Here is a 27,800-nt window from a genome sequence, read left to right as displayed (position 1 = left end):
GTCGCGCGCCCATGTACTAGGTAACCTAGGTCGACGAATCAGGCTAAAGCCAACCTTGATGATGCTGTCACCTTATACGAGAAAGAAACCGAACAGGGCCGCTGCAGACTACATTATCTTAGATGATTATAGTCGGCAAACTCTCAACGCAACATGGACGTCTGGGTTATCGAATAAGGGTAAGTGCACAATGCATTCCTTTGATATGATGCTCTAATAGATCTGGAGAACGGGCCGCAATCACGTCCCGCCCAGCGCATGGAGAGGCTGGGAGTGCTCGTCAATTTTGCACCAACATACTGATATACGCTTGATTCATGGCTTCTTGGAAAGAGAATTGCCCTATGATAGTGACCATCATGGCCAATTCTTATTTGGTGGCCCCTGCAGCTTGAAGTAACCCGGCTGCAGCTTCTGGAAAACCTCAGTAGGGTCGTACTTGCGCGCGATAGCCCTCAGCTTATTCGCACTCTCCCCGTAACTATCAACTACATTCTGGAACTGGCTGGCGTAGTTCATGTAGATGTAGTCATTGACCATATCCCTGCGCTTCGCCTCGGCCTCCATCTTCCTGACGATGTTTGCGTTCGCCTTCAACACCCGCTCGTCGTCCTCCTTGTTTTTCCAGCGGCTACTCAAGTTTATGAGGAGAATTGGACCGTCGGAAGGTGAAAGGCCCAGTGCGTTCCCGCCCTTCTTCTGCATTTGCGTGAGCTGCGCGACGGTGATGACCTGAAAGGTGTTTGCAGGCACGATACCGGCCACGTCTTGGATCTTCTCGAATTCTTCAAAGGTGGCATCGAACATGAATTGGACCATCTCGTAGTCCAGTTTGGATGAAGCAGTCCAGAATGAGTCTCGGTCCCCCTTGGGGTTGCTTTCATTCAGCACTTGCGTGAAGTTGGCCAGGGTATTCAGTTGTAAGGTGTCCTGGAAGGCTGGAATCTTGCGGTACTCATCGAAGACGGGAGCGTCAAGAACCGGATCGGCATACTCAAGCTCGGCAACCGCGATCTTTGTGTTCGTAGCGGCATCCAGGACGATGGCCAAGTACTGAGCAGCTTTTGGGTCGGCCTCTTTATTCGACCCCAGGTTCACGAAGGCATCGATGGCAGCAGGGAAACTAGTCTCGAGGAATGTTCTGGATCCACCAAGCATTAACGGGCCGTGAGCGAAAGTTTCGAGATTGAAGGTTGTGACGATACCGACATTGTTACCGCCACCTCTCAATGCCCAGTACAGGTCTGGGTACGACTTCTGGCTTGCTTGTACGATGCAACCCGACGCGGTAACGACCTCGAAAGACGCAACGTTGTCGCATGCCCAGCCGTATTCGTTAGAAAAGAACGAGATGCCGCCTCCTGTTGTGAGACCTCCGACACCGATGGCGGAGACGCGGCCACCTATCACCGCAAGGTTGTCCTCGGCAAGAGTCGAATAGATGTCGTACCAGAGGCTACCGGGTCCAATCGCAGCAACCATCTTGTCTTCCGACAGGGTGATCTTCTTCATGCGCTCAAATATGACAGTGATGCCACCATCGTTGCTCGACGCTCCTGTGAATGCTGCATGTCCTCCACTTCTTACTGCGAAAGGGCATTGAGTGAGGCGCGACAGCAGCACGAGTGTGGAAACATCACGTGCTTCCTCGGGTTTGAAGACGCAAGATGGTTGTGCTTCGCGCTGTTGCTGTGACCAGAAGTAATTTACAGCTACGCCGTAGCCTGTCTCTTCTTGAGTCTCGACCTTCGCATCGCCAAAAATGCGTTTAAGAGAGCTACACTAAAGTCGTAGTCAGTATCGTACTTGGCAAAAGATAACGCATGAAGGCAGTGAGACCTACAGCGACTGAGCATGAGCCTGAGCTGGTTCGCTTGGATAGATCGGCTAGACCGGGGATATCAGAGACGTTTACACCATTGTCCAATAACGCAGCAGCGACATCAAAGTCAGGTGACTCGAATGTCTGTTGTGCAAGTAGTATGCCCGGGAAGAAGCCCAGGAGAACGAATTCGCAAAATCGCATTATGGCTGGATGTCAAATGCCGACGTAAGAGGTGCGATAAGCAACAATCGGATAGCACGACTCGGGGGCACTTTCTTATAACATCCTGGACTCCTTTGCCACAAGTAAAGAGGGTATGAGCCCGCCAGTCTGGTGCTGCCGGGCGTAATCCCGAGCAGTGGCGTGCTGTAAGACAGGGTGGGGACCTTCCTAGCAACACCATGGCTTGTCTAGATAGAAAGTTCGTAGCTGGTCAAGATTTAGTCAAGATGCCGGTCGAGTAATGTACGATGGTACCTAGGTTTTGGCGGCCACTACATGAGTAGTTTCCAAGGCCAGTACGATGGGATCTGGGGCTATCCTCATTTGGGGCTAGGCCGTCTCCCCAAGTACGTGTGCGCACGCCACGATTGCGAACTGCTACTCAGATCGCCTATAAAATCCCCTAGAACCTTAAACACTTGCTGCATCTACTATATTCGCGTAGTAGACATGTTTTTGAGCTGCAATTAGATCTAATGGCGCCTTGACGCAGCGGAAAAACGTAGCCGTCGATGAAAGTGCAAAAGGATCCGATCGGTGAACTTCATGCAATAAGTGATTGCATATACTTCAATAGCTGTAACAGCATCTTTGCTTACGAGAGATTCGTGGGTTATCATTCCGTGTCGAAGACGAGGGCAAAGAGGTTCTCGTTTCTTGCTCGCTGATGAGGGGAGCGGCTCCGGAGGCCGGACCAGGAAAGCGGAGTGAGGCGTGGGTCAACACTAAGCTTGAACTAGCAACGGCTGCCCCACTGCTCGCCTTCGCTTTCTTATCGCCTTTGGAAATTTACCGTCTCACTACCTATGCTTTTTCTTAGTTTTCGTCATCAAAGTCGACTAAGTGATGGCGGCAGCGGCAATAACCGGCGCTGTGGACCGCCCATGGCCTCGCTCCTTCCGACTGAAGCCAAAGCCCAATGGCTCGCGGGTGCTGTTCAGCCACGATTGTTTCCAGGGTCCGCAAGATCTACCCCCTGAGGTCCTTTACAGCGACAACTTGACCAAATCCGAACAATTGGCGCGCGACTTCCTCGATGAGGCTGTTGTGGGATTTGACATGGAGTGGGTTTGGCCAGAAACAGAAGTCCTCAAGGGAAGAGTTGCGCTCATTCAGGTTGCGAGCGAGAGCAAGATAGCCTTGTTTCACATCGGACGTCATGACGGAGATGCAGCCGATCAGCTCATTGCGCCGTCGTTGCGCACGCTCATCGAAACCCCCACCATACTAAAGACTGGCCAATCTATCATGGGAGATTTCTGGCGACTCAACAAGTACTTCCAGCTAGAACCCAAGGGCGCCATGGAGTTGAGCTATATTCAGGTGCTGGTCAATCCAGGCAGGCCAAGCTTTGATTCTTCATATTTTCCAGGTGGTCTCAGAGGCCTGGTCGAAAAGTACTTCCCGGGATACACGCTGAAGAAAACTGAGCACATGCACAAGGACTGGCTGGCGCCGCTTGAACCAAACCAAGAGCTTATACAGTACGCCGTTGCAGACGCATATGCAGGACTCATGATCTACCATCGGCTGAATGCGCTACGACTGAACATGCAGCCTTGTCCGCCCCTACCAGCACGGGTAGAAGAGACTAGGGCTTACAAAGAATACACTTCGGGTACTTTTCCTGAGCCCAAGCCAATTTACTTGCAGTCCATCCACCCGCATGGCTCAAGTCGACAAGCTAGTTGGTTCTTTTCGATGGAGGAAGATAATGAGGTGGCGACGGAACTTGATACTGATTCGAGAGCGTTGTACGATCGGCTGGTAGAGCTTCGTCAGAAGATAGCGAATGAGGAGGAGATACACCCTGGGAAGCTCACTACTGACTGTACACTTCGACATATTGCCTCGACCCGGATTGCGACAACGGACGAGTGCATGAAGCTACGCGGGAAGTTTCCGCAGCTACGCAAAGTCTTAGCCAGAGAGTATGCTGGAGTAGTGAATACTTTCCAAGAAGAGAGCCAAATTGCAGCGGCAAACCAGCAATCAGAAGATGGATCTCCAAAAATTCGTGAAGATGCCAAAGGCACTGTCTCAGATTCTCCCCGAATGCCAGCGGAAGAGACCGGCCAGGCACATACTGGACTCTCATTCTCCATGGCAGAAACTGGAATCGCTACGGACGAGCATACTGGCGGCGATACCGAGCCTGAGAGCGATACCGACGAAGCGAATGATATCCCAGCAGTTCATCCCGCAGCTGGTGTTGAACAAGATCAAGACACCGACAACCACAAGGATGATGCACCGTTAAAGCGAAAGCGTTCAACGAGTCCACAAATCGGTCGGCAACCTCCCGCGAAGAGCTCCTAGACGCTTTGCCGTGGGCAACTATACATCCGATGACGCAATGGCACGGCTGTGGTTACTCAGCGACTATGTATCTACTCCATATGAGGAAGCAATTGGACGTCAACCTCCTGGAAGTCTGCGATGCCTTAAGGGTTTGGTCAGCTTGCGGTTCAGCATCAGTGTAGACTGCAGCGCATCTGTTCGGCTTTCCCTTGCACGAGGTGCATCAAGGATTTGACCAGAACATGACCGGGTCTGAGTAGAGAGGGGCTGGTATACATGCGGGAGCGGGCCCAGGTAATGTCAGAAAGTCAGCTCGTACGAGGGAAGGCAAAGGAAGGGACGCCCCGCAGCTTACGGCCGAAGCAACGCATATTTGGGACCAACGGGGAGTAGCCCTTGGCGTATGTATACTCATGGCATGACGGCTAGGCTTACCTACTCGCGTTGATTGGACTGAGTAGATGCGGTTGTCAAAATAGTGTACGAGGCTGCCTGCTTGGCTCTCGCATTAGGCGTGCCTACCTAATGCAAGGCGTAAGCTGTGTATTGTACAAACCCCGCGCTCGTCAACAGCTCCTTTTCAAATTCTCCAAACAAGCCTCTAATCCTATCTACCTTACCTTGAAGTGCAAATTGTCTCCGAACCCAATCGAAGATGCCGATCGACTCGTCAAGATGGAAGGATTACAGCAAGATGGACGCCGAATTGGAAGCTGTGCGAGCCATCAGCAAGTTCACACACGCACTTCGCTAACAGAGTAAGCTGCTACCCAGTCTACCACCGAGTAAGTCCTTCGAAGACTACTCAACAGCGGTCGAGCTGCGCCAGTCTTTCAATGAGCAAGTCGCTCAGCTGGTCGCAGCGGGTATCGTAAACCTGCCAGACTGGACTGGGTACCACCGATCCGAGATTCAGATTCCGACGCGCGATGGCGCACCCCTGCGTTCGCTCGTGTACCGTCCAGAGGGCAAAGAAGGAGGGCCATTGTATGTGTACTTCCACGGCGGAGGATGGAGTTTTGGGATGCCAGAGTATGGCGAGGGCATGGCGGAAGTGTTGGTAAAAGAGTTGGGCTTCACGGTGGTAAGCGTTGGGTACAGGTATGGACCTGAACACGTCTTCCCTACTGCCGCGCATGATGCTATCGATGCGGTAAAATGGGTGAGTCTTTGCAGAATTATTCCTTTAACTAACTCTGCGAGACTGACTTGCGAATTTTCAGTGCGCCGAGAATGCAGCGTCGTTGGGCGCCAACCCTTCTAAAGGCTTCATCGTGGGAGGAACGTCGGCTGGAGGTAATCTGGCAGCTGTAGCAGCTCATCAGGTTGTTGACGACAACTTGTCCCCCAAGGTGACTGGCGTCGTCCTTCTGTCTGCTCCGTTGTGTCATCACGAAGCCATGCCAGAAGAGTACAAACCATACATGTCCAGCTGGGAGGACCACAAGGACGGCCTGGTGCTGAGCCGACAAGCCATTGAATGGTTCTATGACAACTACAAACCAGACCCTTTATCACAGTTGATGAGTCCGTTGATCTGGAAGACCCATAAAGGCCAACCCGCTACGTATCTGCAGGTCATGGGGTGAGTGCGATATGTCGTACATGCTGAACAAAGCTGACGAACTCAGGACTGATCCACTTCGTGATGAGGCGTTCGTCTACGAGAGTCTCCTCCAAGACGCCGGCACACCGGCCAAAACGAAGGTTTACACTGGATTGCCACATGGCGCACCCGACTTCTTTCCCATGCACAGCGTTTCGAAGAAGGCATTGGCGGATCTGAAGGAGGGTGTGGCTTGGATCTTGCAGCAAAGCTCGGGTTGATGCACGGCGAAGTATGTATGCTAGAACATGATAGATGCTAGACAATTAATCGATGAGGTTCGCGTCTAATGGCTAGATCTCACGTACGGATAGCACATGTGAAGAGACAGCCCTACTGACCGTTGCTGCCCTAGGGGCTCGCTTAGGGGCGGGACCCTGTTTGGACGCAGGTGGCCTGCACGCGTTATGGCTCCGTCATAGCGCGCCTTTCTTCTTTCACCCCAAGACACACGATACGGGACATCGTACGCCCGCACACACGACGGGCGACGTCCTGCACCGCAGGCAGAGAGCGCCAAGATGTCGAACCATCCGCGGTCAAGCCCCGCCGCCGCGAGGCCTGGCACTCCACGCGGGGCGCGACAAACAAACAGCGACGCGAACCTCCTTTCACACCCGCTCAAACGCCTGTCCCTGCACTCGGCCTCCAACACCCCGCTACCGCAGTCCCCCGCCTTGAACTCGCCCAGAAGTTCTGCTGAGCTACGCCGGACGCCCTCGACGCCCAACTTCAAAGCCAATGCTATCCAGCGCAGCCCCAGTGTAGCCAGTTTCCGCTCCTCTACGCCCGCCCTGGGCAGGAAAACCTCGACCTCTTCTCTCCGCGGCGACCCTCCCAGACCGGGCACTCCCCGAAGTTCCGCTTCCCGTCGGTCGTCGTTCAATCCCAATATGCAGGCACCCATGCCCAAGAGCCCGCTGGGCCCCACACACGTAGAAGAGAAGCCACCACTGCGCGCATGTGATGTCGCCGAGGAGTACTTCAAGAAGGAGCTGGCCCGACATGAGGGCATGGCAGGCGCAGTCAATGCAGGAACTGTCGTCATTGTGCACGACCAATGCTACGGCCATCGCTTCTCACGGCCCAAGACATCCAAGAGCCACCTCAGCTTGATCATGGAGCGACCCGAGAGAATACTGGCGAGTGTCTTGGGAATATCGGCGGCTTACGTACGGCTCGGCGAGCGCCATGCCGAGGGAGAGAACCCGCCACATCCACACCACAACCCACCCGAACGCGTACCTTTTAAGATTCGCAAGACTTCGCGCGCCGTCGATATCACTTCGCAGGTTGTTACAAACGTGCACGGAACAAAGTGGATGGGTGAACTCAAGACACTGTGCGAAAATGCGGAACGGAAGCTTGCATCAACTGGGAAGGAGCTGGCCAGAGATGCTCCTGCAGTTCCTGGACAAGCGCCCAAGCAGCAACTACATGCCGGTGACCTATACCTGTGTCCCGAATCGCTCAACGCTTTCCAGGGTGCTCTGGGAGGTGTCTTGGACGCTGTGGACGCTGTCTTTCAGGGAACAAGTCTAGGCGGTGGTCCTTCTCGAGCCTTCGTCTGCATCCGTCCGCCTGGTCACCACTGCTCTGATGACTTTCCCTCGGGTTTCTGCTGGCTGAATAACGTTCATGTTGGCATTGAACACGCTATGATGACGTACGGACTCACTCACGCAGCCATCATTGACTTTGACCTGCATCACGGAGACGGCTCGCAGGCCATAACATGGGCGCGTAACAAGAAGGTCCAGAACATGCCCAAGAACACTCCTAACTGGAAGAAGACCTCAATCGGTTACTTCAGCTTACACGACATCAACTCATACCCGTGTGAGGATGGCGACGATGACAAAGTACAGGCGGCTAGCTTGTGTATCGACAACGCCCACGGCCAGTCTATCTGGAACGTTCATCTACAATCATGGAAGACGCCTGAGCAGTTCTGGGAAATCTACGAGGAAAGGTACTTGGTATTACTTGAGAAGACGCGTCAATATCTCAAACACCACACCAACCGCCTACGGTCCACTCCAAACCAACCTGCCCCTAAAGCAGCCATCTTCCTATCCGCTGGTTTCGATGCGAGTGAATGGGAGACTGCTGGAATGCAACGCCATAGCGTCAACGTGCCTACTGAATTCTACGCTCGTTTCACTCGGGACGTGGTTCGGTTAGCTGAAGAAGAGGGCACATCTGTGGAAGGGCGTGTCATCTCAGTCTTGGAGGGCGGGTACAGCGATCGAGCGCTCACTAGTGGTGTATTCAGTCATTTGAGCGGCCTTGTGGATGGCCAAGTCTTGAAGGCCTCAGAACAATCAACCGGCCTCTCTCACTCTATGCGCAACAGACTTAGTGGAATCAGCATACAGGACGAAGATGTACCCATGCAGTCTGTCGAAGCAGAGCTCACGCCCGTCAGCTACGATCCTCAATGGTGGCATACGGACCGTTTGTCCGAATTGGATGGCCTCGTTCCGCCTCCGCCTGTACATGTCTCGAAGACGACACGCACTGACCGTCTGGCCCATTTTTCTTCGCCCACTCAGTCCTACGTAGCCAAAGTCGTGGATCCGACCAAGATCAATCGTAGCCTTTCCGCCAAGTACGCCTCAAATCCATTGAGAGCGCCCACTCCACCACCACCGGAGGTTGACTGGGCTACTGCCGCCCATGCTCTGCGTACCTTGCTGGTACCATCGGATCGCCAAACTCGTAGCCATCGACCAGAGGATTTGGCCGAGGTCAAAGCCAAAAAGGAGAAGCCTGCTGCATCTGCTGCGGCCCCAGCCCGCACAGATACATCAGGGCGACAACTGCGTGGTCGCAAAGCCGCTCCCTCTTACGCTGAGCCTGGCTCGGACGACGAAAAGACATCTCGTGTAGAATCACGGGCGAGTAGGCGGCAGACCATAGCCGACTTTGCACCAGCCAGCTCCGAAGCTCCAGCTCCAGCACGCTCTGCTTCTCGTCGCATGAGTATCGCTTCGAGCGTCTCTTCCATCGGCGATAACAGGGGTGTTAGTCGTGCGCCAAGTGTAGCAGCAAGCCGGAGAAGTGTTGCGCCTTCTGCAGCTCCAGCCAACGGAGTTGCGATGAAGAAGGCACGGGGCTCAACAACGACGGCAGCTGCAGCAGCTCGTGCGCCTCCACGCCCAGCTGTTACGAAAATGCCTTCAACCCAATCCGTCAAGCCCAGTGCCCCTAAAGACAAGGAGAATGATGGCATGGATGCACTCACTTCAGGCTTAAAGCGGGTCACATTGAAGATGCCCTCAAAAGAGGAATATGATGCACGGGAAAGGGAGAAGGCTGAGAAGTTGAAAGCTGCCGAAGCACCGAAAAGAACTACTACCCGAAAGCCACCGGCTGCTCGCGCTCCTCCAACAAAGCCTGCGACCAAACCCGCGACGACCGCAAAAAGGGGTCCAGGTCGTCCAGCAAAGACATCCAAACCTGCATCCCCAGTTCCAGAGGCTCCGCAGATGCAGGTAGCTGCTGCTGCGCCGCTCGAGCAGCCTCAGCCGGTACAGATGGACTCGTCTACTGTCTTGCCACAGCAGGAAATGCAAGCCTCCATGGAACAACCTCCGATTGATCGTCGAATCTCTGGCGGAATCGTGCAACCACCCACTGAGTTGCATGATATGGCTATAACACCCGAGCAAATCCGTGAACAACTCCCCATGGTAAGTTTCGACTACTAAATGCATGTGAGACATATGCTGACTTCGTAGCCATCTTTTGTCACTGTAACAGAGCCGCTCAAGGATGTTTCACCACCTTCCCGCGCCGATACGCCTCCACCTCCACCGCCATCGAATCTTTCCGAATTTGTCAACTACACTGCGCAGAACTTTGGCGGAAACTCGGAGTTTCTAACTCCGCACGACGCATCAGATCCTCAGGCGTCGGCAACTTTACAGTGGGTTGCCAATACACATGCTGAGGATACAAGCATGCCTGGAGTTCCACTCATGTCACCGCCGAGCAAGAGGGCTGATCTGCCTGTCTTCACATCAAACGGCGCGATACCGTTTGCATCAAATTCGAACGGAGCCACAAACGCGCACTTTCGGCCAGAGGGTGCCGGTGCCGCATTGAAGAAAGAGGACAATGGACAGGACCTCTGGGACATACCCGACACGCCAGCTCGTTAAACTATCTCAGCACTACAGCCCCTCCACTCGATTTTGTTTTGCTCTCATTCTTCGATCACGCGTACCGCGATGCGGTTGCGTTAATCAGTGGTTATTGCCGGCTTACGCAAGACAGACTATACCTGACGTTTCCCAGCTTGGTGTTTATTGGTGGAGTTGATTTCACTTTAGCGAATCGGCGCGTGAGCCGTAACTATTTGGAGTCTTTGTAGAATTTCAGTGGGGCAGATCGTCGATTGTAGCTCTACCTAGAATATGCGCATGTAGAAGATAGATACCCCCGGAGGCGAGTATGCGAAAGATGTAATACGAAATTTCTTGTACTACGAATAGCTTTCAATTGTGTTCAATGGCTTCCTGCATCGTCTAAACCACTCTTAATGTATCAGAGCTGAACCGACCCCGCGGGAGTGAAGTTCCAACACCACCCAAAGTACCAATACACCCCTCCCATAATTGCCACAACCCCCAGGGTAAGAAACCCTGCCTAAGCGCCCGTCCGAATCCCGTACTCAGCGCCGGTGCAACTGCAGCCCCCGCAAGCCGCAGCCCAAGTACATGGTGTAGCATGTCAACATCGGTGTGGACAGGCGCGGGAACCAATGATTAGCGTGCAGTCCGTATCATGGGACAAGGTTTCGGTGCGGGGCAGCCAAAGCGCGACATGCGCATCATGCACGTCCAAGGGTCTTAGCTTACTGGGGCGTGACGTACTTCTGGGTCGCGGCCTTGATTGCGTTAGTTAGTTGGTTGCCTGGGAGGAGAGTGTGTAGGAGGATGAAACGAACACGGGGATGGGGGCAGCTGGAAGATGGGGGCGAGTGAGTACTGTACTTATGGTGGCTGATCCGACGAAAAGGGTTGATACGCTTCTGCATCGCTCCTGCCTGTGCACCCTTTTGACAGGACGCTTGGACGTGGTTTGTTTGCTGGGTCCCGGTACTTGATTAGGGCGAAGGCGTGGGCTAAGGTGCAAGTACCCGATTGACCATCGAACCTTCCGCTCTACTCTTCGTTTGTTCAGCTTGTGCTACCTTGTTCTCTTCTCCTTCTTCTACCTTTTGCCCCCCTCCCACCGACAACACCACCGACATCTACACCAAAAGTTCCCCCATCCACACCCCAAACAAACCTCACAACCATGGCCGACGCCGCCCCCGCCAACGACTCCAACGGCGGCAGCAGCACGCTCAACCCCTTCGCAAAACGCACCTCGCACTCCGACCAGTCCATCCTCCTCTACAAGATCACGACCACGATCTCATGGCTCCTGCTCGTCATCTCCGCCATCTACACCACCTTCGCCGCACCGTCAGGCCCGCACTCGCACAAGCTCTGGCACAACAACCCGCAAACCCCGTTCGCGCAGTCCAGCATCTTCACTTCCATCTACGTGCTCATCATCTTCATCCTACAGGGCGGCTACGCATACGCCCTCTACATGAGCGACGAGACGTACGTGACTGCAGCTGCAAACCTCGGTTCGCACTTCATCGCCAACAACCTTCTTCTCTTTGGCTTTGTTCACCTCTTCACGCGCTCGCACTTCTGGCTGGCGCTGTTCTTGCTCGTGCTCAACTTTGGTAATCTCAGCTTGGCTTATTTCCGCCACTCTGCTGCCCCGAGGACGATCCATGTGGGTACCGTGAGTGGACCGCTTGCGTGGAACTTTGTTGCGTTGTACTGGGTTGGTGCTATTGCGGTTCATTCGAATCACTTTGCCGCGAGGATCGTGGCGAATGTGTTTATTTGGGGGTGGCTTGGGTATGGCATGTTCTTCTTGGTTGCGTACAAGGATTACACCATGGGATTCGCCTTGAGTGTACTGGCTTTCTGTAAGTTTGACCTCTTCTCTCTTTGATGCGAAGGCGACTTGGCTAACTTGGCTTCTAGCAACTGGTGTCGGCCAGTTCCTGACTCGCCCACATCTCCTCCAACTCCAGTGGATCTTCGCTTTCTCAATCGGCGGTCTGCTCTTCGTCCTCTCGCTTGCTGTTGGCATGCCTGGCTTGCTCGGACGCGATCCCTTTCCCCGCGGTCAGATCGTCAGCGAGGACCAGGAGAGGGCACCCCTGTTGGCTGATGACTAGGCGGTATTCAAATGGGCATCACAGATCTATGTGCATGCTGTATTGCTTGCAGATAAGGAGATGATGATCTGATTGGGTGACTATTAGGATATGATTTTCAGGTTCAAGTTTGAAGATGTGTATACTCGACACACACCATATTGGTTTACCCGTCGAGACGTATAAGCAATAAGGGCCTAGGATACCTATGGCTCATATAGTTGGAAGCGTCTGCTACCATTGAAGTAGCAAAAAGGTCTCACCCACTTGAAGCCTTGTGTGATGTACATCTCCCCATGATCATTACACTATCTACAAACGTCTACTAATACTAACTGCCCCCTTTAAAGTAAAAGGTCCTGATTCCCGTCGTTCGCTCCAGGACTCAACACCATGTGCTGTGGTTCGTTCTGATTAACCACCCATCCACCTCCAGCACCGCCGCCAACTTGATCCGCAATAGGACTTCCACCGAACGTGCTTTGCCTTCCCACACTAGCAAAGTACATATCTGCATCACTGACAGCGTTCGCCATGCCATTGCCATTTGTCGGCGAAAGTGATCCATTACCGTTAGTAGTGGTGTCGAGTCGCGAACGTTCGGCTGCAGAGCGGTCTCGGGCCTGCTGTGCTGCTTTGACAGTCGGTAATTCGTGCTTTTGGAGTGCTGGCGAGTCTTGCAGTTTACGTGGGCGAGCGCTGCGGAAGACTTGGTTGACGGGCTTCAAGTACACCGTAGCCAATGTGCCGACGTTGAGACACATCTCCTCCAGGGTACCGGGGTCGAGCTTCTCGGATTCTTCGGCGGTGATGGGAGGCTTCTCGCCCATGACGACCTTCTTCGCTTCTTCGGGTGCGGAAGAAAGTAGACGCCAGTACATGTATCCTCGATCGCGGAGATCTGGATTGTCTGTTTCCTCAGTTGCCCACTTCAGTACCTTGGGTACTAGATTAGAACCACGAGTAGGTCTTTGGATGAACAACTTGACGGTGGCAGTCAGTAGCGCCAATTGCACCTCATGGGTCTCTTCTTGGAAGGTATCCAAAAAGTCTTCTAACAAGACATCCGAGTCTTCTATTCGGTCTGCGTATTGCCCGATGACCCAGATCATAGCGGCCTTCGCTTCTGGTTCGTCTAGTGAGTCGAGGTTCTCACATAGTGTTGAGATGATCGATTCGTATTGGTTGGGGTATTTTCGGAAGATATTGCGGATGACGACGGTCGCTTCTTGTACGATGTATGAGACTTTCGTGCTGACGAGCGAGAGGAGGGTGCTGATGCACAGTTGTGCAGCTGGCGCAATTTTAATGGCAAGTTTGCCAATGGCGCGTACGGACTTGCGCACAAAGTCGACGTCGATCTCGGTAGCGTATCTGTCGTAGATGTCAGTTACCCATATTCAGAGTGGCCTTAGAGTACTTACTCAGAAAGCTCCGTCAGCACTTCCTTGATGTTTCTCTCCGTCGCCAGCATGAAGATGAGCTCAAGTTTCGTGACCTTGACATATATAGGGTCATTGTATTTGCAGAAGAAGACGCGGATATCGTTCCGCAATACTTCCGGTCTGCGCTGCAGGATCAGGAGGGCATTGCGAAGTGCTAAGTATTGAATCTCGGGTCCTTTGGATAGGAGTGTGACGAGCGGCGGTGAGAGCTTGTTGCACAGCGAAGTGACGACTTTCTGATCGCTGATATAGTTCATTAGGTAGAGGATGACGCGAATGCAGGTAAGAACGACGGCAGAATTCGAGTGGGAAAGGCGTGGGGATATGCGCTCCGCGAGCAGAGCAGCTTCGCTCGTGTCCTGGGGGACGTAGTTCATCATAGCCTCTAGGATGTACGTCTGACCCCACTCTGAGCAGTCTGGAAGGATCTGAACAATCTTGGATGCGCTCGCATAGTCGATTGTGAGCTTGATGTTCTCACTTCGCTCCCAGATGTCCATAAGTCCTGCCAGTGCACTTGACACTACTGTGGGATTCTCGTCTCTTAGCATGCCATTCAGCCTGTCAATCAGATCTGATTGTTCCACTAAGTGTCGGTCGTGATCGTAGAGCTTCGCCACGCAGAAAGCTGCCGTCTTTCGAACGTATGGATCGGAGTCTTTGAGGAGGTTCTTCAGGTGTGGCACGGTCGCTTCGACGAATTCTCGGACGTGAACGTAAGACATGGTCCGTAGGGCGAGCGCTCGAACTAAGGGGTTGTTGTCGTGCATATCTTCCTGGATGATGGGTAGCGCTTTGAGCGCAATGTCAGGTTTTATCCTGGCATAGTTGACGAGATACAGGAAACACCTGCCCGCGTCAGCATAGCCCTTCTTCAGGTGATCCTCACTACCCACATCTTCTTGATCTCCAAACTCGGTATGTGCATGCAGCCCACAATGTCCATGAATAGCGCGACCATGTCGTTATTGCTCATGGTCATGTTGGCGACAATCTTCTTGAGGGCCGTCTTCTTCTGGGAGAAGTTCTTGTCCTTCTTGTTGCCATTGTTGAGTTCGACACGGAGTTCCGCAACTTTGCCCTGGGAAGTGCGGAGGTTTTGTAAGCGCGCGTTGTCAAAAGTGTAGGGTAGAAACATCATCATGGCAGTAGATGCTCATAGCAGACAGACAGGCTGAATAGGAGAACATCTAATTGCACAAGCCGGAGACGTGGGTGGCACGAATGACGAGACAAACGTACCCTCGCAAAGAGCTTCGCATCTTGGCCGCCCTGGCTCATGTTGGGCTAATGATGTCGCGTATGCCAGCTGGGCTGTCCTCCCAATGCATGTGCCTGCCGTAGCACAATCAAGATAACCTCCCTCGCGACTTAGCGCCCCTCCCTTGCCGTCTCGAGGAAGCGTGCGGGGTTCGATGGCTGATTCGCTGGTCTATCGGCTTCGTATCGTGTCGCGCATATCGGAGGAGCGTGGAAGAGTGTTGGAGAGGCGTAACGACAGGAATGATTTGTGATGTTTAGGAACCGTAACTTTTAGGAAGCCTGCCAGCGGTCAACACGGAGGAGGGGACGTGCATCCGCCAAGGCCGCCATATGTGGAGCTCTCCAGAGGCCCGCTCCGCAACACCACGAGCGAAGTTACAACATCGTGAGACCCTGGACCCTGGCCACCGCAACGACATCTCAGACTTTGATCGCCGATACTTCGCCATCATAAAGACGTACCATCATGTCGAAATCGCCTCCACCGCCCCCGCAGTGGGTGCTCGACCTCAACTCGACGCCCGCATCCAAGCCGAAGAACGCCTCGCTCTCAGACCCACCGGGCTACACGGCATCTCTCACCAAGAAGGAGCGTTCTCAGGCATCAAAGACGCAGAGGCAGCCCCCGACCCCGGAAGAGATGGATACACTCAAGATGAAGAAGGCCTGGGAGGTCGCCATCGCGCCTGCAAAGCAGTTGCCCATGAACGCTTTTGGTATGTCATTTGACAGGAGACTGTGGGCAGACGCTAACACCACCAGGCATGTACATGACAGGCAACACGCTGCAAATCTTCTCCGTCTTCATGGTCTTCACGCTCTTCAAAACTCCCGTTCTCGCTGTACTAGGTCTCCAACGCACCTTCGCTCCTTTTGAGACTCCCGGCACATCTGGGCGACTACTCGGTGTCAAGCTTGTCTACATTGCATGCAACATGCTGATGTTGGCGTTGGGTATATGGAAGGTTAATGGCATGGGACTCTTACCGACAACAAAATCAGATTGGCTGGCATGGGAAAGTGAGAGGATATGGTCTGAAAGGGCAGTACCGAGGGAGTGGTTGTAAACGCAATCCTGGTTTGAAATACGTATTCTATGATTACTGTGACGGAATAGCCGCCAAGGCTTCTTACAAGGTCATCATCTTGATTTCCTCAGTTCCATTCTCGTCATCCCTGATCCTTTGCCTGATATCCGTCTCGTGTTGTTTCTTCTATTCTTTCTCATGCTCGGTCTCCATAAGAAAGCAGTGTTCAGGTTGCCTCAGCCGCTACGCGCCCATTCCTCGTCCTCGCCAAACTTCACATCTCCGTCTTCAATAATTCTCGTCTTGTCGCCCGTGGATTCAGGATTTACACCCCCATAGTCGCTACCACCCACGGTCACAGAATCGTCTTCCGAAATCTCCTCCAACGCTTCTTTGTCGACTGCTGCCTCAGTCACAGGCGGCTCTTGTACGGCGCGGTCGAGTTCAGCAGCCGTCGCCAGGTCCGCATGCAGCAACTTCATCAGAGTCCTTGGTAGGACATGTGGACCTTCGTGTCGAATGTCCTCAGCTCCGTCACGGAGATCAGAGATCTCATGATACCCATCGTAATGTCCACTGAGCGTCATCTCGACCGCTGCTAATAGAACGATGAGTGGGTCCCCGACATCCTCTGTGTCCAGGAAAGGCGCGACATCTGACCACTTGGTAATGACTTGCTCTATCACCTTGAGCATATCACTTTCATCCCTTTTCACGGCGTCTTCATTACTTGGACCGGTGGCTGAGAAATCTATGAGCAGAATGTCTGGATAGCCGCGGTACCGATGGTGATGCACCGTAGGGTAGAGATTGAGCATGATGTTCGATGCCTCAACCTTCCCGTGTACCAAACCCTCCTCGTGTAGGAACCATACAGCATCGATCAGGCCCAGAATGATATGCGCAACGAACCAGCTGGGAATGCCGCCCTGATCATTCAAGATGTTCGCTTCGCCAAACTGCGCCAACGTGGGACCGAAAATGGGGCGGAGACAATTGTACGCGGTGGGTGACGAGTCGGTGTACTCAGCGCGTAGAACATATGAGCCGATGAATAGCGAAGCTTTGTCCCTCTTACGGTGCTCCTCGAAATGTGTTGCCTCGTTGCGAAGTACGTCCGTGTCTTTCCTTGTCTTGACTACCACCAGCTGAGGCAGCATTCTCAAATGTTGTTCCGATAGCGAAGATGTGCGGTTTTCCTGCATACTCTTGTACAAGACGTCGGCCAGATTCTTGTATGTCAGCAACGGCAGTTGCTGTTGGAGGCGCGCAAATCCAGACAAGGTCTTCCAAGCGTCGTGGTTTTCGATCGTGTCATCATCAATATCTGGATCAATCTTATTTGACGGCTCGAATGGAAGGGGGAGCGCGCGTGGTAGGCAGAGATACACTCCTGCGGAAGATCTCGGCGCTGAGAGGGTCTTGACCACGCGGAAGGATTCAGATGGGGGCCTGGGGACAGCGCCGGGGAGACGTTTTACAGCAGACGCCTGATCGAACGACGGAGCGGAGGATTCCATATTCGTGAAAGGTTGGTAGCGATGTGGTAGAAGAGATGGTTGCAAAGTCGGTTGCAGAGCTGGTTGCGGAGTTGAGTGAGAGGACTGCCCAAATGGGAAATCACGGTGACTGTGCGGATGACAGTGTACCATTCCAGCATACGACAGCCCGGAGGGAAGTCATCACTGGCACTACGCGTGTGAAGGCGCTCCACGCGCTAAGGACGTCACATCAGTTGGGAAATAGCGTATCATGATGAATCTCAGTGGGATAATGCGTGCGCTATCGGCAGCCAGAAAGGGCATGTCGTCTGCAAATGTCTGCATCCAAAATCTCACGTTAATGTGCCGCTCGCTGTGTACTGCCAGGCAAGTGTGTGACCGACTCTTTCGCTGGACGAACGATGACAGTAGAAATTACAGTCAGCGTTTTTCGACGCGCATGGATAGGTGCGCATGGCATATGTAGTGAAAGAGATTTTTCTGGTGAATACGATGAGCTCAGTTTGGAACGAAGCTTGACTGTCTTTGACCTTGAATTCGGAAGCTATGATACTCGATATCATTTGATGTCTTGATACTCAGCACCGCTGTTCCAGTTCTTCGGATATCCCCTCGCAATGCGCCACTTCTCCGCCTTACTTCGCAAGTTCTCGTACACATTCTCTCGCCACCCACCATCACCGTCTTCCTGGAAACTGAACGTCATTCCAAAAGGCCAATACAGCATGTTCTCAACTCGAGCTCCATCCGTGGACTCCAGTAGACCGATAGCGATGTCGAAGATCTGCGGCCGTTTGCCAGTAGTGTAGAAGACCACTGCGGAACAGATACCGCAGAAGTGGCGATAGACATCGGGCGAAGAGTTGTAGTACTTCAACGTACCCACAGCGGGGTTCTTTGCGTCAATGAGTTCGTTGAGGGCGTACATGTCGACGGGGAAGTCTTTGGTGCTATCCTTTCCAAATGATATGGACTTCGTCTCTGCGTACGTCCAGTTAAAGACGTCATTCCCACTTTGCAATCTGCAGCTGTCGCATCCACAGAAGCCGGCTTTGAGCTTCCTGCTGACAGGTTCGACGTTGGAGGGCAGTTCATCTTCGGCCATGTGCTTGTAATCGCCACGCTGGAGGACCAGATCTACCCCGCCACACTTGCAGCGTATCGGTACACTTCTTTCCTCTTTCGCTTTGAGTTCCGGGAGAGTGGAGGATTGTGGCCAGTCTGCAGGCAACTCCTTCGCTCCAGGGCCACGACCGGCTACCACACTTTCATAACGCTTCAGATCCTCCCATTCGCCATTGAGAGCACAGAGCCAAGGACTTGCACCTCCATCCTCCGTGTCGGCCACGAAACCCTGCCCACCAAACTTGATCAACTGGCGACCTCCGATATCAACGTTACCGAGCGCACCAGTGACCACTCCCAAATTCCTGGCCGGATCTTTGAAGGCGCAGAAGACCGGGCTCGAACAAGTAGGGCAGAACAAGAGGTCAAAGCGCTCCCAGGAGCTGAACGTCTTGAGGCCCGAAGTGTCGACGTTGGCGCGAGGCTCAGGCCATGATGTAAGCGAGGTGTGGAGCGAGCCGCACAGGTGCCGACAGGTCGTGCAGTGGCACACATGCCCTGGTAGGGGAAGAGCGGATGCAGGAAAGGTAGTACTGTAGTTGTGAGCGCCACAGAGACATGATGCCGTTAGAGTTACGGTCTCGGTGGAAGAAGACATCGTAGGTCTTGAAATTGGAAACGATTCTTCAACTGCTGCAGGTCACTCTGGCGATGATCCTGCTAGTTATAGGATATCTCTAAATTACTATCAGGATGGATCTCCTTACTTGCTACGTTGCATGTGCTACGCCGCAATCATGACGATGCAAAAGTGTGACCACATGCCGGTGCATGTCGAAGGGCGCGGTGTCGGATTGGTCAGCATACATATGCGGGGCTCGCATTTTCGCGTCGTACCTCGCATTCAGGCTTGGGTGCACAACGAGTTGTTGTTAGCGGCTTGGTTAATATTCATGTGAATCCTGCCGTCGGCTAGATAGCTTGAAGGATCTTTAAATCTTGACCACCCGCATAACATCGAATAGGCCGGTCTTCTGCTTATCGGACATGCCTTCTTTCAGAAGACCAGTTGCATGCTCGCCCTCTCGGCCCCGCTGGTTGCTCACGACCGTTATGTCGCCTCGCTTGAACTCACATGTTCGGCCTGTCATACCCGAGATCCACATCTTCACACTGCGAAAATGAGGGCCATGTAGCAGATTGGTCCCGTATGCAGATGCCCAAGGCGCATCTACGTGCCAGGAGTCCAAACAACCAGGTAGATCTGGCGCGAAGGACGTGACAACGACGATCTGTCGCTCATCTTTTGATGTTCCGGAACATGTCAGTGCTAACGCGCCACTCGGTGATGCATTGGGGCTGTTGACTGCATCCAAGAGCCACCTCAAGTCCCTTTTATGCTCCGAGTTGTGCTTGACGACGTCCCACATCTCTATACCGGTATCCCTGTTGAATTCGGGCATCTTTCGCAGCACAGCAGGTGCGTCCGAATCCGGTATGTTACTCCACAGCGTGCAGCCAAGCAGCGTAATGTTCGTGCCCGGCACGTCGCTTCCCGTCTCGTATAGTATTTCCAATTTCCCCTTCAGAGAAGGCTCTCTCTCCATCTTGTGCGCCAACTGTAAGCCGTCCATCCAGCTAATGCCGTGGAACTCCAGCGGACCGAGAACCAGAAATACCTTCTCATGAAGACCACACCGTCGAATCAGAAACCACAGATACAGCTCGTAGTCTATAAGCCTGCCAATGTTTCCAGCAAGTATCAAGAAGGGCGCCGCGACGGGTACGTGGAACGCGAGGTATTGTGATTCGTAGTCTAGGTTGAGATCTGATAGGACCTGGAAGGAGGTCTTCGGGTTCGAGAACAGGCTAGACAGGCGTCGCAGTTTGCTCGGTAGCATCTTCGCGGGGGCGGTTGTATAGCAAACTAGAATTAGAAAAGGTGCGAACGAGCGTTGGGATGCACTTGACGACTCAAGCGCTGGTAAGGAGACTGAGGGGGTTGTGTGGACTAGAGACAAGCTAACAAGATCAACAACACGCATTAATGAAGCGACGGAGAGCCTGAGATACGAGAGAAAGAGCTCGTCTTGTTGTAAGGGCTGAGCGCGGCTGCGCCATGAGAACCGATCGCGGTCCGCAGCATAGCGGCGCCTGTGTTACTTTCCAACACCATCGGTATCAAAGACGAGCAAAGTTGCGACTGTGCCCATCCTTTCAACCCTTTCGATCTTTGCGGAGATTTGCTATTGGGCGCAGCGCGACTGTGCGGCGTTATGGTGTTGGAAGTTGGTGGCTGTGAAGAGAGATGGCCTTCTAGTAGGGATGGAATTAGATCCCGTCTAGGCCGAGTCCGGATGGCGCGATCTCGGCCCGGCCCCACGTCATCTCCTTCATCCCCTTCTGACCCAGCAGCGCCAGCTTTCGCGACGGCGACGACGGCGGCCTCTACAACCCTCAATGCGTTACAGTCGTCCTGCTGATGTGTGCGCATCATTTGTGTTCACCCGGACTTCTTCGGCAGCCCACAGCGCGCGGATCTGCCTTCTCAGCCTCAACCTCCGAGGTCCACTGGCGGATGACGGGCTTTCCTTCGTGCCGTGAGCAGTCCACACCGCGACGACCGCAGCTGCAAAATGGAGGAACACACAAGCTGAGGTCCTCCATTTGGACAATGTGACCTTTTTACTGCGTCGTTCCTCAACGTATGCGCCAGCACACGCCGACTCCATCGAACCTCGCGACCGATCACGTCGAGTGTTATCCATTGCTTGGAGTAGTCCAGTACCGTCACAAGTACCGGCTTATCAGCATCCTATACCCTCGGCTTGTCATCCTGTACAACCGCATGCGATATATGCGTAGGAAGAAGTTCATGATCTCGGCTTTCATCACGCATGATGAACGATCGACATTACATCTCTGGCAGAAGGCACAGCAAACCACGTGTTTGGTATGCTAAACAAGACGCACATGCAAAGGTAGCCTCTTGTATTGGCATCGAACCATGGCTCGGTACGAAGAAGAAGCCGTGGAGTACTGTGTGTTATCCGGCTAAATGTTACTCGCCTGGCGGCGGCGCCCTGGCCTGCAGCTTACCGGTTCACTGCAGTTGTCTGCCACACGCATCACTACCTGGTCGCTCTAAAATCCGTTCTCGCTCGACGCCTCTTTTCGTCTCGCTCTGCAGTGCCGTCCGCGGCGCGTCGAATACGATCGCCAGTGGTCCTGGGAGTATATGCCCAGATCTACTTTGATTGTGAGGCTGAAGCACTAACGTAGCTCGGTTCCACCATCGACGGGTTGATATTGCGGTCGCAGGATCTACCGCCTGCAACCTGGGACCGACACACTGGCAGCTTCTAAGAATAGTCGTATCACCCGAAGACCATCCAACTGTTCCCTATACGAGCTCGGTATATTGCCTGCGTCTGGACTTACCGGTCCTTTCGGCCGCCGTCTAATATCTCGCGTATTCATTGCTATTGACAGAAGTATGATAGCTATTCAGAAGCAAGAGCGTACTGTGATCTACACCACACAACAGTATACCGAAGCTGATGACCTTTGATACTGTGTAACTGGTACGTTCTTCACAGAAGGATCCGCGAGAATAAGTATCAGTCTCAGCCCCTGCGTAGCCTAACTACTACACGAGATGATTCCAGCTCTGCGTTCAGCTGCACGTGCAATATACTTCACGTATTACGGCAGCATTCCAAACCAATCTTCGCCTCCCGTGTTCGCGTACCCGGTATCCAGGCACGTCTTTCTCACCACCTTGCTCGGTCTTAACCAATCATCTAGCCTCCGATCTTACCTCTTGGCTGTCAGCTCCTTCCTTTCCGGATTCTCGGCCTTTCAGATGGTCTTTCGACTTTACACCCGGATATGATACGATGAAGACGGGGTCATAAGCTCTTGAGCAGCGAGGTGAATGCCATATGGTATGACAGTATATGCAGGGTAAACAGCGGCCTTATCCATCTGCACCCTAATACCGGCGTTCTGGATGGTCAGTGGCAATTATGTCTCAATCTAAAGTATCACTAAAGCGAGATGTACTCCTTAGGGTTACCCAAAGGAAGTCTATAAGAGTCTGAATCCACGCACGATCGTTTCACTCATATCAAGTCGTCCGCTTTGTCACTCCATAGTTGTGCATCATCATCATCATCAAGCAAGATGAAAGCCTTCTCTTACTTCAGCTATGCTCTATTGGCATGCATGCCCCTCACGGAAGCTCACCCAGGGATGGGCGATACCATGGCAGAGATGCGCCATCTCGCTGCCCGTGAAAAGCGACAAGCATCGAAAGAGCTCATCGGCGACCTGAAGACACTCGCAGACTCCAAGCTCACTGCCATCGGCAAAGACATCAAAGCGATCATTCTCGACCAGAAGTCTGCGGAGTCTGCTACCATTGATAACTCCATCCCTGCTGGCAACATCGGCAGTGCCGCCTGCAAAGCCGACATGTGCTGTCATTGGAAGTGGCTCGCGTACGAGATGACGGCCAAGTTCAACGGTACTTCCGGTCGCTGCAGCAAGTTTGCTCGTCAAGCTGTTCGTCTGGGCTTCCATGACGCAGGCGTATGGTCTAAGAGCAGCAGTTATGGCGGTGCAGACGGCAGTATTCTCCTCAGCGACGAGATGTCGCGTACAGATAACAACGGCTTATCTGCGATTGCCGACCAAACGAAGAAGTGGTACACCAAATACAACCAGTACGGAATGAGCATGGCGGACATCATCCAGTTCGGTGCCAACGTCGCCACTGTTGTATGTCCACTTGGACCCAGGGTCAGAACATTCATTGGGCGTAAGGACAATAGCAAAGCTGGGCCTACTGGTCTTCTCCCTGGAGAAAAGGACTCTGCGGATAAGCTCATCAAGCTTTTCCAAGACAAGACTATCGATGCACACGATCTAGTCGCGTTGGTCGGGGCGCACACTACATCGCAGCAACACTTTGTCGACACTAGCCGCGACGGCGACCCACAAGACTCTACTCCCGGTGTCTGGGACATGGCCTTCTACCCACAGACGACAAACCCTAATACACCTGTTCGTATCATCAAGTTTCAAAGCGACATCAACTTGAGCAAGGACTCGAGGACGAGCGCTTCTTGGGCGCAGTTTAGCGTTCGAGGTACTGCTCAGCCTCAATGGAATGCGGTATGACTCGCCAAATACCCGAGAAAAGGACCTAGCTAACACATTGATGCAGGACTACGCTAAAGCCTACACACGTTTGTCTCTTCTTGGCGTCAACAACATCAATGATCTCAAAGAATGCACCAAGGTTCTGCCGGCAGAGCGCCCTACATTTGTTAGTGAAGACCAGGTTTTGCTAGATAGGTGGCTCGCAGGCGAATTTGATCAGCTCAACAACTTGGTGGACGACGCTATCCAGCTGACTGGCGTGATCTCGTCAAAGGACAAGAAGGCTTGAGTATACTTGAGTGTTCAACTCCGTCAATAGCGACTTCTATAGTCGATATAGTATAGTAAATGCATGCCCTTACTTCTTTCATGTTCGTCTCTTATATGTATCCTTAGTCCCTGATTCGTCAAATTTTCCACGTTCACTGATGAAACTTTCCGTGAGTTTAAATGAGCCGCGCAGTCACCGCGTAAAGCTCGCCTATCAAAGACTAGCCGGCACATGCACACACTCACAGGCCATCGCGTTTCTTGCAAACAGACTTTTGACCTTTCCGTACCTTATTATCGAGTCAACATCATCTCTTTCCTCGATACCATTACCCAAATCATCTCCATTCTCGAAACCGATACCCACATCAAGCTCATATAATGACATGCCTCCAATGCCTCAAGGACGCTCTCTTTCCCGACGGCCTTCCACCCTTTCTCGTCTGCAAGATCTTCGCGGACCTCATCAACACACACAACATGGACCTCGAACCAAAGAACATCTGCCACGCAGATCTCAACGCCTACAACACCCTCCTGTCACCTAAAATGGAGCAGGAGTTGCCACAAGTACGCATTGAGCATCTCAAAGATGTCGCTGTGTGGGACGAGCAAGCCGTTGTCAAGCAGATCATGAATCTGCTTCAATATCTCACAAACTGCGAATCACGCATCCCAGACGAGTTCCGCACCACCAAGAAAGGAGAGAAGCTCAAGGATAGCAAGGGAAGGAGTTTGGGGGATGGAGACAGATTGTACTCGTTCGTTGCGGGTTACGACCCACAGGGACAACTGTCGTGGAAAGACCTCAAGAGGAGGTGGAGGAATCTGGCGGATTGCTCGGCGAAGGAGCTATACGACAAGGGGAGGTCGGCGGACATCAGAGAGACGCTTTGGGATGCAGTGGTTGGGGATGAGGAGTAGGGGGAGGCGGTGGAGGACGGTGACATAGACTTCATTGTTGACGGAAGTCTGTAGATTAGTGGCGGCTGCAGAAGACATTGGCATGTATGAATAGCAATGGAAGTATGAAACCCGAGCGCGGTATACCTCAAGCCTGCCACCGACGTTAGGAAGCTGATCAATCATGTGGGCTGATGTGCTGCATGGTCGTTACCGCTGCCCATTTGTGTGATTGTGAGGCCTACAATGTGTTTGCTGAAGTCCCAGATGACCAGTGCGGAATGTCCGTTTGCTTCCCACTAACATATATGTAATCCGTACTCCCTCTTTTCGAGCGTCAGTATCTACGTTACAGAATGCCTGCTTCATCTTCCTACCAAACCATGATTCCTTACAGTGCCGATATCAAATACAAAACCCTCAAGTTTTTGGGTGGAGGTATGGACGGCGTTGCAGTTCTTGCAGTTCCCAAATCTGGTGAACAACATCTGGACTCGTGTATAGCCCTGAAGATTTTGATGGACGACAAGACTACCTCCGTCTCTAAAGAACTGCTCATACAGCTGAAAGGTATGGAGAGCAAAGAAGACCATCTTATAGCCGCAGTGTATGACTACCAGCCCATCGAACATCCTGAATGGCACTGTATGGCATACATACCAGGTTGCAGTATCGAAGAACTACTAAAGAGGGATGACTTTCAGGACGGAATGCCACCTACTGTTATACTCCACGTTCTTTCAGAGCTTATCCGCGTCCAAGAGCATCTACGAGCGAACAAGCTAACCCACACCGATCTTGGTGCGGGTGGTAATGTCATGCTTAGCAACAACGGCAACGATGCATGGCCTTCTGTAAAACTAGTCGACTTCAGCGGGATTCTGTCCTACAACAAGCCCAAGGAAGCACAGAATGTCTTCCAATGTGTCTCGAGCATGACAATGTACCAAGAAGCCGTTCCGGAGGGTTGGAAGTTATCCACCTTTCAGGCCCACGATGTGACGACTGCAGACGAGGTGTACAAGAGATGTAATTGCCTGCAGTATTCACGGGGCGAAGAGCTATTACAAGGGCTGTGGGAGTTCTGTCGCGAGGAAACCAAAGGTTTGAAGCAGCGCTTGAGAGATGATGTGGCACTTCAGAAACTGAGTAAGGTACTCGACACCGCAGGGACTACTGAGCAAGACGTGGAGAGACTGGTAAAGACACCTGAATACACAATGGAAGTGCAGCGATTCGATGCGACTCCAAAGTAGACAAGGAAAGAATCGACTGGCTCCGGCTAACTCTGAGAAACTTTAGTGTTGATACCACAGACACCCTTCATGTCAGCCAAGTCCAAGTATGTAGTAGAATGATCAAGCTGGCATCTTTATAATCGCGAACGATTCCGCAGGTATCGGATCTCATGCGTACGTAGCGGATAAGAGCTCTTGAAGCTTTCCAGTATCGAGTCCAAGTCTGTGATCAGCGTCGTCGCCGTCCAGACTTTGTGTCATGTATTTGCATCCGCCTGACTTCACAGCTATTCTGTGAGGCCTGTCTCTACCCCGGTATGCTGTTTCTCAGATTACTCGCACATACATCAGCGGCGCTATGAGCGGGCGGAGTTGCGAGCATAAGCGTTGAGTAATCGATATGAATATATTGTGACTGGACGGGTAATGCGAGGTTTCGGTGAGAAGCCATCGTTGCCTCGACGATCGTCGTTCACGGGCACCTCCGTTCTTCGCCGCGAGTACTCGATCCGCTTGCAAGATGCCGCCGATGTCGCCTTGTCGAGGAACTTCGAGTACCACAAAGATCCGGAGGCTCAGAGGCTATTGTTATGATTCGTTCCGCTCCGGTCGCGAGATCCAAGATTGCCGTCAGCTGTAGCAGCAGCTCCTAGCCTCTGTGCTACGGCGATGCGCATAGACGGAGAAGGCGACACGCTGTATTGGGAGATGTCAGACGTGTTTGGCGAGATCCTGTTGAGTATGCATGCCTGTCGTAGGCGCTCGTGAAGTCCCGTCACCGCTGCTAGGGATGTCGTCGGCGCCGGGCTTTCTTTTGCCCTGTGGAGGTTTCCCAATCTGCATCTGGCAAGCAGGCCGTCTCTGCGCTGATGACTCTCTTCGCTGATGACGCGGATCCAATACAGCTGAGGAGGGTCGTATGGATAAGACGCAGCTTTGGGGGGTGCATCATGCAGCTCTGTGAGGGCGGTGGCGGTGTTGCTGGGCTGCTCGGGGAAGGCACCTCCAGCGCACGGACCGAATGAAGTTGGTGGCTTCAATTCTCGGCCCCTTCCTCAAGCCCACATACTACCCCAACCCAATCACCCCACCACATCGAGGTTATAGTCTCGGACTGGCTTCTGGCGATGACACATTCCTCCTCTTACGGCAGAGCAGCTCCGCTCGCTCCTAACGTGCCGCCGTAGCATAGGACCCGACCGAGAGCTTGACCGAGAGCTTGACCGAAGCCGCCGAATCCACGCCATGGACCGCCTCGTTCACCATCGCGAGAGAGACCAACAAGATACTGAGAAGACCCTCGAGCTTGTCGAGCTTCCCTCGGATGGCCTTGCGCTGTCGACGTGCGTTGTCAGGCGACGATGGCGCGGCTCCTTGATCCTCCGCCGGCGAGCATCCTGCGGCTCCTACCCCGCCTCACTCGCGGCCTCCTACACGACGATTAGCATACCTGTCTGAAGTTAGAACGCATACCGGGCGCTGGAAACTTTGGGCACAGTGCATCGGACTGGGAAAATTCGGCAAACAATCGATTGCCGCTCGCTACATCCACCGCGCAGCCGGGCTTCCCACGAAGCATTGTGAGCCGCCAGGCTCGCACACCCGTCACCTTGTCTCCGCCACGATACCGCAACGTTCACCTACCTCCGGGTCAGCACAGAGTCAATCGTGTCTCTCAACGGTCTCGGCGCGGGGGGGGGGGGGGGGGGGGGGGGGGGGGGGGGGGGGGGG

The 27,800-nt window shown here is 53.2% G+C and overlaps 12 protein-coding genes across 12 annotated transcripts; 7 read left to right on the top strand and 5 right to left on the bottom strand.

Moving 5' to 3' along the window:
* Window positions 1–357: 357 nt before the first annotated feature.
* On the bottom strand, window positions 358–2,026 carry J4E93_000012 (uncharacterized protein; the record flags this gene model as incomplete). The annotated part of the gene is made up of 2 exons (XM_049337977.1): window positions 358–1,782; window positions 1,844–2,026. 2 exons carry the CDS (start codon window positions 2,024–2,026, stop codon window positions 358–360), a joined length of 1,608 nt encoding a protein of 535 aa, XP_049203862.1.
* An 867-nt stretch (window positions 2,027–2,893) lies between these two features.
* Window positions 2,894–4,366, top strand: J4E93_000011 (uncharacterized protein; the record flags this gene model as incomplete). The annotated part of the gene is made up of 1 exon (XM_049337976.1): window positions 2,894–4,366. The coding sequence occupies one exon, from the start codon at window positions 2,894–2,896 to the stop codon at window positions 4,364–4,366; it is 1,473 nt and encodes a 490-aa protein (XP_049203861.1).
* A 637-nt stretch (window positions 4,367–5,003) lies between these two features.
* Window positions 5,004–10,120, top strand: J4E93_000010 (uncharacterized protein; the record flags this gene model as incomplete). Its single annotated transcript, XM_049337975.1, has 7 exons — window positions 5,004–5,063; window positions 5,106–5,510; window positions 5,572–5,933; window positions 5,980–6,055; window positions 6,106–6,186; window positions 6,461–9,649; window positions 9,698–10,120. The coding sequence occupies 7 exons, from the start codon at window positions 5,004–5,006 to the stop codon at window positions 10,118–10,120; spliced, it is 4,596 nt and encodes a 1,531-aa protein (XP_049203860.1).
* A 1,141-nt stretch (window positions 10,121–11,261) lies between these two features.
* Window positions 11,262–12,210, top strand: J4E93_000009 (uncharacterized protein; the record flags this gene model as incomplete). The annotated part of the gene is made up of 2 exons (XM_049337974.1): window positions 11,262–11,955; window positions 12,014–12,210. The coding sequence occupies 2 exons, from the start codon at window positions 11,262–11,264 to the stop codon at window positions 12,208–12,210; spliced, it is 891 nt and encodes a 296-aa protein (XP_049203859.1).
* A 323-nt stretch (window positions 12,211–12,533) lies between these two features.
* J4E93_000008 (uncharacterized protein) lies at window positions 12,534–14,915 on the bottom strand (the record flags this gene model as incomplete). Its single annotated transcript, XM_049337973.1, has 4 exons — window positions 12,534–13,563; window positions 13,614–14,483; window positions 14,531–14,715; window positions 14,877–14,915. 4 exons carry the CDS (start codon window positions 14,913–14,915, stop codon window positions 12,534–12,536), a joined length of 2,124 nt encoding a protein of 707 aa, XP_049203858.1.
* A 448-nt stretch (window positions 14,916–15,363) lies between these two features.
* J4E93_000007 (uncharacterized protein) lies at window positions 15,364–15,964 on the top strand (the record flags this gene model as incomplete). Its single annotated transcript, XM_049337972.1, has 2 exons — window positions 15,364–15,613; window positions 15,660–15,964. The coding sequence occupies 2 exons, from the start codon at window positions 15,364–15,366 to the stop codon at window positions 15,962–15,964; spliced, it is 555 nt and encodes a 184-aa protein (XP_049203857.1).
* A 197-nt stretch (window positions 15,965–16,161) lies between these two features.
* Window positions 16,162–17,445, bottom strand: J4E93_000006 (uncharacterized protein; the record flags this gene model as incomplete). Its single annotated transcript, XM_049337971.1, has 1 exon — window positions 16,162–17,445. The coding sequence occupies one exon, from the start codon at window positions 17,443–17,445 to the stop codon at window positions 16,162–16,164; it is 1,284 nt and encodes a 427-aa protein (XP_049203856.1).
* A 541-nt stretch (window positions 17,446–17,986) lies between these two features.
* Window positions 17,987–19,150, bottom strand: J4E93_000005 (uncharacterized protein; the record flags this gene model as incomplete). Its single annotated transcript, XM_049337970.1, has 1 exon — window positions 17,987–19,150. One exon carries the CDS (start codon window positions 19,148–19,150, stop codon window positions 17,987–17,989), a length of 1,164 nt encoding a protein of 387 aa, XP_049203855.1.
* Window positions 19,151–19,484: 334 nt separating this feature from the next.
* Window positions 19,485–20,393, bottom strand: J4E93_000004 (uncharacterized protein; the record flags this gene model as incomplete). Its single annotated transcript, XM_049337969.1, has 1 exon — window positions 19,485–20,393. The coding sequence occupies one exon, from the start codon at window positions 20,391–20,393 to the stop codon at window positions 19,485–19,487; it is 909 nt and encodes a 302-aa protein (XP_049203854.1).
* A 2,284-nt stretch (window positions 20,394–22,677) lies between these two features.
* On the top strand, window positions 22,678–23,947 carry J4E93_000003 (uncharacterized protein; the record flags this gene model as incomplete). The annotated part of the gene is made up of 2 exons (XM_049337968.1): window positions 22,678–23,670; window positions 23,723–23,947. 2 exons carry the CDS (start codon window positions 22,678–22,680, stop codon window positions 23,945–23,947), a joined length of 1,218 nt encoding a protein of 405 aa, XP_049203853.1.
* A 362-nt stretch (window positions 23,948–24,309) lies between these two features.
* On the top strand, window positions 24,310–24,852 carry J4E93_000002 (uncharacterized protein; the record flags this gene model as incomplete). Its single annotated transcript, XM_049337967.1, has 1 exon — window positions 24,310–24,852. The coding sequence occupies one exon, from the start codon at window positions 24,310–24,312 to the stop codon at window positions 24,850–24,852; it is 543 nt and encodes a 180-aa protein (XP_049203852.1).
* A 362-nt stretch (window positions 24,853–25,214) lies between these two features.
* On the top strand, window positions 25,215–26,087 carry J4E93_000001 (uncharacterized protein; the record flags this gene model as incomplete). Its single annotated transcript, XM_049337966.1, has 1 exon — window positions 25,215–26,087. One exon carries the CDS (start codon window positions 25,215–25,217, stop codon window positions 26,085–26,087), a length of 873 nt encoding a protein of 290 aa, XP_049203851.1.
* Between the last annotated feature and the right edge of the window lie 1,713 nt (window positions 26,088–27,800).

Source organism: Alternaria ventricosa (assembly GCF_023758065.1).
Source record: "Alternaria ventricosa strain BMP 2768 chromosome Unknown scaffold_1, whole genome shotgun sequence".
NCBI lineage: Eukaryota > Fungi > Ascomycota > Dothideomycetes > Pleosporales > Pleosporaceae > Alternaria > Alternaria ventricosa.
Note: the sequence above shows the minus strand (reverse complement) of the source record. Positions and strands in the feature narration are given on the sequence as shown.